This window comes from Mangifera indica, chromosome 6 (assembly GCF_011075055.1).
Source record: "Mangifera indica cultivar Alphonso chromosome 6, CATAS_Mindica_2.1, whole genome shotgun sequence".
Lineage (NCBI taxonomy): Eukaryota > Viridiplantae > Streptophyta > Magnoliopsida > Sapindales > Anacardiaceae > Mangifera > Mangifera indica.
The window spans coordinates 2,679,861-2,691,215 of NC_058142.1; the positions used below are offsets into that span (position 1 = coordinate 2,679,861).

General features: G+C 35.6%; 2 protein-coding genes and 1 pseudogene across 2 annotated transcripts; 2 read left to right on the forward strand and 1 right to left on the reverse strand.

Annotated features, from left to right (window-relative positions):
* The first annotated feature begins 1,044 nt into the window (after positions 1–1,044).
* On the forward strand, positions 1,045–2,200 carry LOC123219312 (protein DMP4-like). The gene has a single exon (XM_044641195.1). It carries the CDS (start codon positions 1,475–1,477, stop codon positions 2,105–2,107), a length of 633 nt encoding a protein of 210 aa, XP_044497130.1. The 5' UTR covers positions 1,045–1,474; the 3' UTR covers positions 2,108–2,200.
* Positions 2,201–2,649: 449 nt separating this feature from the next.
* On the reverse strand, positions 2,650–5,622 carry LOC123218886 (annotated as a pseudogene).
* A 1,037-nt stretch (positions 5,623–6,659) lies between these two features.
* LOC123217962 (triose phosphate/phosphate translocator, chloroplastic-like) lies at positions 6,660–10,959 on the forward strand. The gene is made up of 12 exons (XM_044639071.1): positions 6,660–7,279; positions 7,364–7,429; positions 7,528–7,593; positions 7,678–7,756; positions 8,473–8,593; positions 8,730–8,825; positions 8,947–9,059; positions 9,157–9,234; positions 9,336–9,452; positions 9,673–9,772; positions 9,879–9,979; positions 10,638–10,959. Exons 1-12 carry the CDS (start codon positions 7,002–7,004, stop codon positions 10,653–10,655), a joined length of 1,233 nt encoding a protein of 410 aa, XP_044495006.1. The 5' UTR covers positions 6,660–7,001; the 3' UTR covers positions 10,656–10,959.
* Positions 10,960–11,355: the final 396 nt, after the last annotated feature.

Here is an 11,355-nt window from a genome sequence, read left to right on the forward strand (position 1 = left end):
AAAGTGGTACGAAAAAATGGAAGTTATATAGATCTGGGGTTTAATTTTCACATGTAAACAGGAAAGGTCGGATACTTTACATAATCTCCAAAGGGCGAAAAAACCAAACTCTGCAAAGTTGTGTTTCATCAGTCAAGAAAGAGACCCAGAAACGTTGCCAGGGGAAGACAAGTGTAAAGTGTTTCGTGGGCTTTGCTTGCCCCAACACAACATCTAACAAGTCCTTTGTTCCACGGCCCGGCCGAACTCGTCGCCCCACATATCATGCTGCCGTTTTTAGTTTAGTTCTGATAGCGGGCTGATAACTGAGAATAGGGATGTAAAAAATGCCCGCTTTGTTTCGGCCTGGCCTAAAAACTTAGTCAGGGGACATAACCCAATTCCAAATGTAAAAAGTTACAATCCATGGTATTAGATTATGCTATTTATTAATTTATATCTTTTTCAATTAGGTTACAAAGTGCCCAAGAAAATAATGTTAAATCATCCTGTCTGAGTATTTTGAAGATCCATAAACACTTGCAGAATAAAAGCTGGAATTATAGAGTCAGCTAATCTTTCCAGCCGACACTCATGGGCATCTTTTTTTTTTTTTTTGTTTTTTATATGCTTATTCATCATTTACCTCATTAATTTTATGTTAGTGTTATTATATATTAAATTATTTTGAATTAAAGATAAAATAACATTAAATCACATAATGATACATTATCTATATTCTCAAATTGTATACCAAAAGTGTGCATATATAACATTACTTATTTTCTATTTTTCATTTTTGCCTTTTTTTTTTTTTTTAACATTTGTTTGGTCATGCGCTCTCATATCTTTTCACTTTATTTTTTTGTTTAATATAATTCTTTATTTCTTAAAAGGGAAAAAGCTAAGCTCGCTGGTGTAGCTCTTACCTCAGCCAAGCAACATATCATATGGCGTGCAAGGATATAAATACTTATGGGAAAAGTAGCGTAATATGACCCCTTCTTTTGTCAGCAATTCCTATATTTTAAAGAGTAAACACCTAAACTAGACATATCATATAAGTTAAAGGCAAATCCAAGCTCTATCTATTCAACATTGAACATATTATAAAACAAAAGCAACAGATGTAGAACCCCACCAAATCAGAACAGCAAAATGAATTAAGCTTCACGTATTTCATCAGGCAATTTCTCTCATGTACATTAGGCAACATTCCCTTCAAAGTTTTTCTAACTAATTATTAAAAGCAAACTTGACACCTCATCTCTCCCTGCAGTTCTGGAAAAAGCACTTCATCCACATTTCGGTTTCTGTTTCTTGCAAGTCAACACAAACTACTCTCTCCTCTCTCTACCCCCACTCAATATGCAACATCTCATTACACTGCTTATAAACACGCCAATGTATTGACAAAAAACTGAGACATAAAAATCAACAGCAGATAGGAGAACAAAGTATTAGAAACTCACCGAAGTTTTTAAAGTTTTGCTTCATGGAGATTAAGGTGGAAGCTGACTCTCATCATCATGAGGAACAAAAACTCCCTCTCTTGCAAAATATGACCCTACCTGAAATGGAAAGGAGAAACATGATACAAAAAGCTATTAGTCAGACGTTTCAAAGCACGGCTCATTTGGCCCATCTTCTACCAACAGGAACAGTTCTTGCATTCCAACTTCTATCACCCATATTCACAAATGGAGGTAATTGTGATTCGGTCAGCCGGTCCATGACTGCTGGGCTTGTAGCCCTCTGTGGTTTATCATGTTTTCTACTAAGCTTCACAGACAGCTTTAAAGACAAGAATGGAAATATCTGCTATGGATTTGCCACAATAAGGGGCTTGTGGATCATTGATGGTTCAGCAACAATTCCACCAGAATTTGCTCAAAAATATCGACTGCGGTTTATAGATTTCATGCATGCCTTCATGTCAATACTGGTATTTGCAGCTGTTGCACTGTTTGACCAGAATGTGGTGAATTGTTTCGACCCAACACCTTCAGATGAGACTCAGGAGATGCTCACAGCTTTGCCAGTTGGGATTGGTATCATTTGTAGCATGTTGTTTGTTGTGTTTCCTACCCGGCGCCATGGAATTGGCTTTCCACTGACCAGTAATTAAGTTTGCTTTCCACTGGTTTGCTCTTCACTGCTATTTTTCTCAAAGTCATGTAAGTTGCGGGTTCCTGGGTATTTATTATTACTATTATTATTATTTTTTCTCTTTGAAAGTACCATTCTTGAATGCTAAAAATGACAAGGTTATTATCTTCAAAAAGTAATTCAAATGAGAGAATAATTCCATGATGACTTTCCAGTCTCATTCAAAAAAATTAATCAAGAAGGGCTATACCCACTCCCCCATAAATCCATAACGCTCGTGATTGGGCCCAATAATTTCTTGTGGAATTGCATATGAATGGAGTCATAAAATGATACTGGTTCTTGATATTTATACATGCTTAACTGATTAATTCAGACCCTGAATCATTTAAATTTTTTAGTGCTGAGAGTCTACTGCAAGTTTTTGAAATGCAACAATACACCAATATCAGTCTATCATACTTTGGAAAACTCTTTTTGATGTACAAACTTGCATCAAAAACTTAAAAGACAAAGAAAATTATAATCACAGATTGTATAGCGTCACAGTGGGAGAGAAAGTAAAATAATGCAACCTCTTTCCCATTTTCTCATTAAGGGTGTAGAAGCCTATTTTCATTACATGCAGAAACAATTAAGGAAAGAGAACTTAAGCATTTCTATTTTGTAAGAAATCATAGAGTTTCCTATGTCCCAATCCATACAAGAACTTGACATCTATAAACTTAGTAATCTGTTAAATTATTGACAAAGCATAAAATACTTCCAAGTTCCGCAACCCAAAATATGATTGATAAATAAGAAGTGCATGGTGCTGTAAATAAGTATATTAAAACTTCAAACGGTAAAAAGCGGGTTAAAAGTTATGGTACACAATACCTTGCAGTTTGGAATCATGCATCTCGACATCGGGTGTCTTCTTCATGTTCAACAAATTCTTTTATTAACTCAGCCTGTTACAATTTAGCAGCTTTTTGCACTTTCTGCCGATCCCAAAATTCACTCACCACCACACTCCATGTTCCCTCGTCTGGAATGCATCCATCAAGCACCATTTCATCCACATGCCAGTAGTTTTATGAAGGTCACCATTCTTACAAAAGCTTGTTATGAGTGCCCATAAGTTCCAGCTTCAATTGTGATACCCCTAGTCTGCATACTTAGATAGACTTGAAATGCTCAATTTGCATCACTTTTACAGAGGCCTTGAACAACAATATTATGAATGCTAGCATGGAGACTCCAAGTTAATTGATTTGGTGAAATCCCCTGAACAACCATCACATCAAGGAAGTTTGCAGCCCCTTGAAATTTGCTGATATTGCAGAAGAAATTTTTTAATGATCTTGCTGTCTAACCCTGCATCTGGTTTCAAGCCCTGAAGCTTCATCCTATCAAGAATTTCCCTGGCTTCTTCGAGTTTCCCTTCTTTACATAGACCATTCATTAAAATACTCTATGTTATCAGGTTAGGTCTATGATGTTTGCTAATAATCATCTCAAATAGCTCCATAGCTTGTGAAGAACATGCACCCTTGCACAACCCATCCATTAAAGAACTATAAGTAAACACACTTGGATCTATATCTTTGCTCCTCATCTCTTCAAACAATCCCATAGCTTCATCTACATTCCCACATTTGCACAAACCATGGATTACAGAGATGTAAGTAAAAAGAATTGGTGAACACCCTTTTATCCCCACCTCTTTGAACAGCTCCTTTGCTTCATCTACGTTTTCCAATCTACACAACCCATTGATCAAAGTACCATGCGCATATGAATCTGGAGTGCACTGGTGATGAGGAATCTCACGAAATATTAAAATAGCAGCATCAATTGTCCCACTGTTCTTACACAGAACTTTGATCAGAACATTAAGGGATGCAACACTAATCGGAATACTCATTACTTGCACATACATATAAAACCTAAATGCTGTCCTTAATTGATTCTCTTCACAAGAATACCAAACGTGGTACTGAAAGACTTTTCAGTAGGTTCACACTCCCTTCATCCTATAGCAAACCCGAATAGCATCAACCGGCAATTAACACGTCCATAGCCCCTACAAATAGAGAGCAATATATTTTCTTTGTTTTACAACTCTCTTTCTTCATTCTGTCAAGAAGATCCTCAGCTTGTTTTAACTGATTAGCAGACACTAACCTAGAGATCATAAGACCAAATGTGGCTACATCATGCTTAAAACTATCAATTAAACATAACTGGATTCTCAAAAAACTTGTTCTCAACTTCTTTTAGTCGTTTCATCGAACAAGTGGTGTGCGTCAGACTTAAACCCATGCAATATGGGAAAAAGAGATTTGCGCAGATTTAAGGAAAGGAAACAATGGTTCACATTTCACAAAGAAATAACTCACTTGGCTTTGACACCTGACAGATACCCCGCAGAATATATTTGTGCCCTAAGATTTTACACCTGCAAAACCAAGTAGATTATTTGATGACATTAGGTTTGTTTTCAAAGAGTGTTTCTAATTAATACATATCTCCCATAAGCTCAATTGCCCAAATGCTTACGTACTTGCAACAGGATAAACTCAAAACAAAAATGATAACTTGAATCATATTTTTTATTTTGAAACTCTGGTTAGCAACAAGGAAATGTATGATTGCGATGCTTGATAATTACTTGTAAAATGATCGAGACCATTTTAAATGGTAGAACACCATATTTGACGAGCCCAAACAGTGCGGGAATGGAGACAGGGAGAGTTTTTGCGATTTTTCAAACAGTGCAGGGAACGTGGGATCGCGTGGTGGGTGATAATTGTAATTTTCCACCAAGCGTGGTGGGGCTTGAGATTTTCCAACTGTGGGGAGTTTTCAACATTATCCAATAAAGGGATAAATTGAAATTTTTTTCATTTTAAGTTTTTTAATGTATAATTTTTAAATTTTGTGCCTGTTTTTTTCTGAACAAAGTATAAAATATGAAAATTGACATATTTTTATTTATTTTTATATAAAAAATGGCTTTAGGATATGAAATAAAAATACATAAATTTGAATTGAATTAAATTATAAATTCTAGTTATGATTTCTAATTAGACCAAGCCATATGTATGAATTATCAATTCAAATAATAAATTTGAACTGAATCAAGTCAAATCTTAGTTCAAATTTAGTTTAGTTTTAAAAAAATCAATTTTTTTAGTTCAAATTTGAATTAAATGAATTCAAACTGATTTTTAAAATTAAATCGATTTAATTTGAATCTAATCCTAATTGACAAACATATTTCAAAGTTTTATTAGATATTATAAATAAGAGTATACCTTAAAAAATTTGATACAAAATTTAAAAAATATCAATTTTTATAAATAATTAAAAAAATGAAATTTAACAAATATCGAATCACCAAATATAATAAAATATCTATTTAGCCTATATACAGCTAAATGTCAAATAGTTTCGAATGGTATAATTTCTATTAACCCTTGGTCAAATATATAATAATTTTACATTATAAAATACCACTTCACCAAATACATAAACAAATATCCCCATATCCATAAATATTAATTGTGATTTTTTTTTTTTAAAACTAACAACTCCATCTAACCTAAATTTTTTAATTTTGAAAAGTCGTATTTTCCTTCCAAATTTTTTCTTCACCTCTTCGGTGCCGACGATCTCCCCTCTCTATCCTAAATCATTGGTCAACGCATGTAAACAAATCTGAAATGGACCTCTTCATCGGAGATAAAGAGATCTGATGAGACCTGGGTGAAGAAATTCCACAAAGAGATTCAGAGCCTAGATCTCTTCATCGACGAAACGAGCTAGAACCCAAATCTTTTCGTCGATGAAGAATTTGGAATCTCTTCGTCAACGAATACACTTCGTCGTTGTTCTTTCCAAATAGTTGGAGAAAGTGGCAAGAGAAAAAGAAAAAATTTCTAAGGTTTTAGGAGAGAAAATATGACATTTTAAAGTTAAAAAACTTTAAAATTGATGAAATGTTAGTTTTTAAAACTTATGAGAAAAAAATATAATAAATTTTATATTTTTTTAATATTATTAACGAAATAATAATTTTATCTCTATTTTCAACAAAAAATTTTAACTGTAATTAATCAATAAGTGAGATTTTAAATTTTTTAAATCTTATAAATGTGACTTTGAAATAAACTTGCTTGGAAAATAGTCCTTTGGCCTAAAAAAATGTAATTAATTTCACTTTCATACATAAAATGTGATTAATGTTACGCTAACTTCTCTAATAATAAATAATTAAATAAGACTAGAAAACTACAAAGCTACCAGCCTCTATCTGTAACTTTTGGGTTGCTTAGGGCATTCTAAGGTCAGCTAATTTACGAGTTTGACTTTTGGAAAGAGCAAAAAAACCATCTATTTGTTCGTGATAAACAGTTGCCACCATAACAAGTCACCATGACAGAAACGTTAAGGATTTAGAAAGCAGCGCCAGGATACGACGACTGGACTAGACAACCTCTCTCTCTTCGGCCTTTCACTAGGGATAAGCAGGCCCCACCTATCCTCCACCTCACATTGTCCACCACCAATCAACTTTCATCACAACAATTTGACCCTTTCCACCTGTTCCACCATGTAACTCTCTTCTCGACTCCTCCGTATACCATCCATTAAATATCTTCTTCTTCATCAACACTTTCCACATGATCATAATGGTGATTGTAGGATATTAGCCTTTTGCGCATCGTAGAGGATAAGGAACTTCAATAAAAGCAATATGAAATTAGCCGCTAAAAGTAACTGTCCTCGTGTCCTCCCAGCGTAAGATATCATCCTCCGTGCACGTTAATTTCCCTCTCACTCACAGCCACTAACTCTCTGCATTAAGAGATCACTCTAGCTAAGACAAGTACATTTCGCTCTCCCTCTCTATCAACAGCAGGAACATGGAGTCGCGAGTGCTGTCACGTGCCACCACCATCTCTACTGTCTCTAACATCCGAAAGCTGCAGCGGGAGAGCAACCACAACTTCAGCTTCGTATCCGTTAAGCCAATTGGAGCTGTTGGTGAAGGAGGTAATGTGATCTGGGGGAGACAGCTACGTCCAGCTTTACTCCTCGAGAGCTCGCATGCTGCTGCCGCCTTGTTCTCAGGAAAAAGGGAGATTCTCCGGCCTTGCCTAGCCGCCACTTCTTCGCCTGCCGAAGGAGGCGATTCCGCCGGGTGAGGTCCGTCTCCTCCGTTCTAAAACGGTAAACTCGATCGTATTAACTCAAGACTAATCACTCTTTTAAATGATACTTGCAGAGGAGCGAAGGTCGGGTTCTTCGACAAGTACCCGGCCCTGGTCACCGGGTTTTTTTTCTTCATGTGGTAGGTCACGTGACTTAGTTTAACTTCTTTTTACGATTAAACAACAGCTCTATAACCGTCACCCGATGTCAAATTACTGCAATACCCTTTCCTTGCAGGTACTTCTTGAACGTGATATTCAACATTTTAAACAAGAAGATTTACAATTACTTTCCCTATCCTTAGTAAGTTAATTGTTAATTTTCCTTTGATGATTTGGTCTTTCAATAATCGCGCGGTTTCTTACCAGGAAAGTTTGTTGTGTGCAGTTTTGTGTCAGTTATTCATTTGCTGGTCGGAGTTGTTTACTGCTCATTTAGCTGGGCCGTTGGCCTTCCCAAGCGCGCTGTAAGTGGGCCTCTCTAATCCAATTTACTCTATGTTATTTGATTTTATTTGTACTAGTACATCACTTGTTAATTATTTAGCGAAGGATTTAGATTGAGCTTCATGGAATTTTGTACTCCTAAATTAGTATTATTTCACTTGGCCGAATGCGTTTTATTATTTTATGTGTTATTTCTGAGAAAAGGTCGATCGAAAAAATCATATGGAAGTAGACTAGCATGGAGAACTGGTAAAGATGTAATATGTATAGGTTTGGATTTCTTTTCCTTGTTGGTCTATGTCCCTTCAATGTTTTAAGTCATTAAGGTGTAATAAATCCTGTGGTTGTACCTTGTAGCATTTGTTATTGCATTATTTTATAGATTCCTTGCAAATCTTCCAAATGGTGGTTGCAATAAAATACTCAGAAGGGATTAAGTGAATATTGTATTAGGATGAAGAAAACTAATGACTATATCGGACTCAATGTGGAATGTATGTGAGGGAGCTCTTGTTAAAGAACGAGCTACTGAGCAAATTAGTTGTCAGATATAAAGCGTGGCAGATATTAGAATAAAAAATCTGATGAAGCTTGTGGATACATTAGGGAATGGGAGACACGGTAAAAAGTAGAAACATCATATTATATTTGTTAACATTCTATACTAGCATTTCTTTTATCATTTTTCTTTTTGATACTTTACTGATAATCTTTTATGACTGGGTTGTCTGTGCAGCCTATCGATTCTAAACTCCTAAAGCTGTTGATCCCTGTGGCTGTGTGTCATGCGGTAGGCCATATCACCAGCAATGTCTCCTTTGCAGCAGTTGCTGTCTCATTTACTCATACCATCAAAGGTGACTACGACAATTATGCCAATTTTTTTGGTGTAAAGTAACTGATTTCTATTCGTGTCTTTTTCATTGTTTCATTCACTTCGCATGACAATTTGATTTATGAGTCATTACCAGTACTGTTTTTATTTAATTTCAGCTCTTGAGCCCTTCTTCAATGCTGCTGCTTCTCAGTTCGTACTAGGACAATCAATACCCATCACTCTATGGCTGTCTCTAGCTCCTGTTGTTATTGGTATCTTCTGTTCTCTCAAGTTGTACCAATACCATGGCTTCTCTATATTTTTTTAATCAATTCTAATATGCGCTTGGATTGCAAACATGATGCCTATTTTATGTCTGATTCATGACTGGAGGTGTGTCCATGGCTTCATTGACTGAACTTTCATTCAACTGGACGGGCTTCATTAGTGCTATGATATCCAACATATCATTCACTTACAGGAGTATCTATTCAAAGAAAGCCATGGTGACTTTTTAGGAAACCCTCAGCTATTCTTCATGTTCAGCTGCCAATTGATTTAAAAAATGTTTATTCTTGTAATGACTGCTTCTTCTTTATGCAGACTGATATGGACAGTACTAATGTATATGCTTACATTTCTATCATTGCCCTCGTTGTCTGTATTCCACCTGCCATTATTGTAAGTAAAGAAGCTTGAGGCCCTTCATAATTACTGCCGTAAAATGTCTATGATATAGTTTTCAAAGCCGCTCCTTGTTTCCATTGTGTTTGTTTTAACAGGTTGAGGGACCTTCACTGGTCAAGCATGGTTTTGCTGATGCAATTGCAAAAGTGGGTACACTCAAGTTTGTCTCAGATCTTTTCTGGGTGGGAATGTTTTACCATCTCTACAATCAGGTATACATCTAAGCATCTTTGTTCTGACCTCAGCTTTATATTAACTATGTGTCAACTGGTAATGTTGTCCATCCAGCTCTTTTGTTTCTTCTGCAATGGCTGTTTAAAAGTTTCGTGACTACTGCTGAGAATTGTCCCCAATGCTATACATTACTCTAATTAACACATCACTATATGGTTTTTGGGATGATAAAATGCAATTTACCTTCTGAAATTTCAGTTGGCTACCAACACATTGGAGCGGGTTTCACCTCTTACGCATGCAGTTGGCAACGTGCTGAAACGTGTGTTTGTGATTGGGTTCTCAATACTGGCCTTTGGTAAGTATTGTCTTTTCTACTTTGTGTGTCTATATGTATACACACACACGTCAATAAAGTTTGGATCAGTCAATGAAATCTATATCTAACAATTTGCTCCTTGCAGGTAACAAGATCTCAACACAAACAGGTATTGGAACAGTCATTGCAATTGCTGGAGTTGCAATTTATTCTTTCATTAAGGCCAAGATGGAAGAAGAGAAACGAGTAAGTTTTATTCCAAATGCTCATCTACATATGTAGTAGAAGTTTACAAGAGCTGTTCAAAAGTGACAAGTGACTTAATCAATTGAACTACATAGTACTCACATTTTGCATAATCTCCCCGCACTCATGAGCCTTGCCCATTTATCTAAGAAAAATTCACCAGTCTCTTGCTTTTGTAACTTTTTAAAGCTGTGTGAAAGAACTGAAATATTCTGTATTTTAAGATGCTTGGTGTGACTGCTTCTATGGGGCCATTTTCTCTCCTCAAAGAGGATGTTTCTATCTCCAACTTAAGTTACTACAATGTCTTGTGATTCTCCGCACCCTTTTTCTTTCCCAACAAAAAAAAAAAAAAACCATCTCACAAAGTTGGCACGTTTTGCGAAGGAGAATAAATTGAAAGAGAAGAAAGGAAGAGCAGGAGTTAGTGCATGTTTTTTTTTTGGTTTTTTGTTTTTCTGGGGCGGGGAGATGGGGATATTTATGAACTTATTATTATGCCAGTTATTTTTCCAGTATTCTCAGTTTCAAGCTCCCTCCCAACAAGTACATGTTTATTTGAAGAGAAGTTTAGCTTACACAAAACACACCTCTACACATTTTAGGACTCAATCTGGAATTTCATTTTAATATGAATTAATTTTTTTTTTTTTTTCAGCAAACGAAAGCAGCATGAGACAAAAAGATGCAAGGCATGAAGAAACCCAGGATGTAAAGTCATGTTCTACTGTTCCACAGATAAAAATGACAAACTGAGTATCATATGTCATTCTGAAGTCGTTTTTTATTTTTGACAATTTTTCTTTGATGCTGAGTACAAGCAATTGCTAATTTGCAATCAGCTCATGTTGACTGAAATAAAATCACTTGCTGGCTCTCAAAACCAGCTTTATGTTTAGAAGCTCTTGAGAGTTCAGCAGAAAGTGATAATGAGATATGTGAATAGTGAGTTGCATGAGTAGAAGTCTTTTGGAACTAAACTAATCGCCACACATTTTTTACATTTGTTCCGTAAATTACCATAACTATTGGCCTCCATCTTAGGTTTCAATGAAGGGTTATTGTGGAGTAAGGTAAATTATTATAATTTTGCTCAAAATATCGTCTGAGAAGATTTAAATATTTATTCTTCAGTTTGAAATCTCAATATTTTGTTGCCAAAGCTTTCCTTTGTGGACATTAACTCATTTAAGTTTCTAACAAAATCCTTCTTGCATTCAGACTTGTGGAATTACACATAGTGACTAGAACAAGTGGTTTGCCAATTAATGCCTTGTATTCCACATCTTGCGCAGCTTGCATTTGACGACTTGATCTTGGCCCTTCAATGAATCAATTGTCGTCAACGCTTAAAGATAAAAAACGACTAGTCAACT

What these genes read in the sequence shown, in the direction of transcription:
- LOC123219312 (XM_044641195.1), top strand. Translation starts at nt 1,475, where the DNA reads ATGGAGATTAAGGTGGAAGCTGACTCTCATCATCATGAGGAACAAAAA.
- LOC123217962 (XM_044639071.1), top strand. Translation starts at nt 7,002, where the DNA reads ATGGAGTCGCGAGTGCTGTCACGTGCCACCACCATCTCTACTGTCTCT. An exon ending in TCTAGCTCCTGTTGTTATTG is followed by an intron (nt 8,826 to 8,946) that starts GTATCTTCTGTT and finishes TCATGACTGGAG; the next exon opens with GTGTGTCCATGGCTTCATTG. An exon ending in GTATTCCACCTGCCATTATT is followed by an intron (nt 9,235 to 9,335) that starts GTAAGTAAAGAA and finishes TTGTTTTAACAG; the next exon opens with GTTGAGGGACCTTCACTGGT.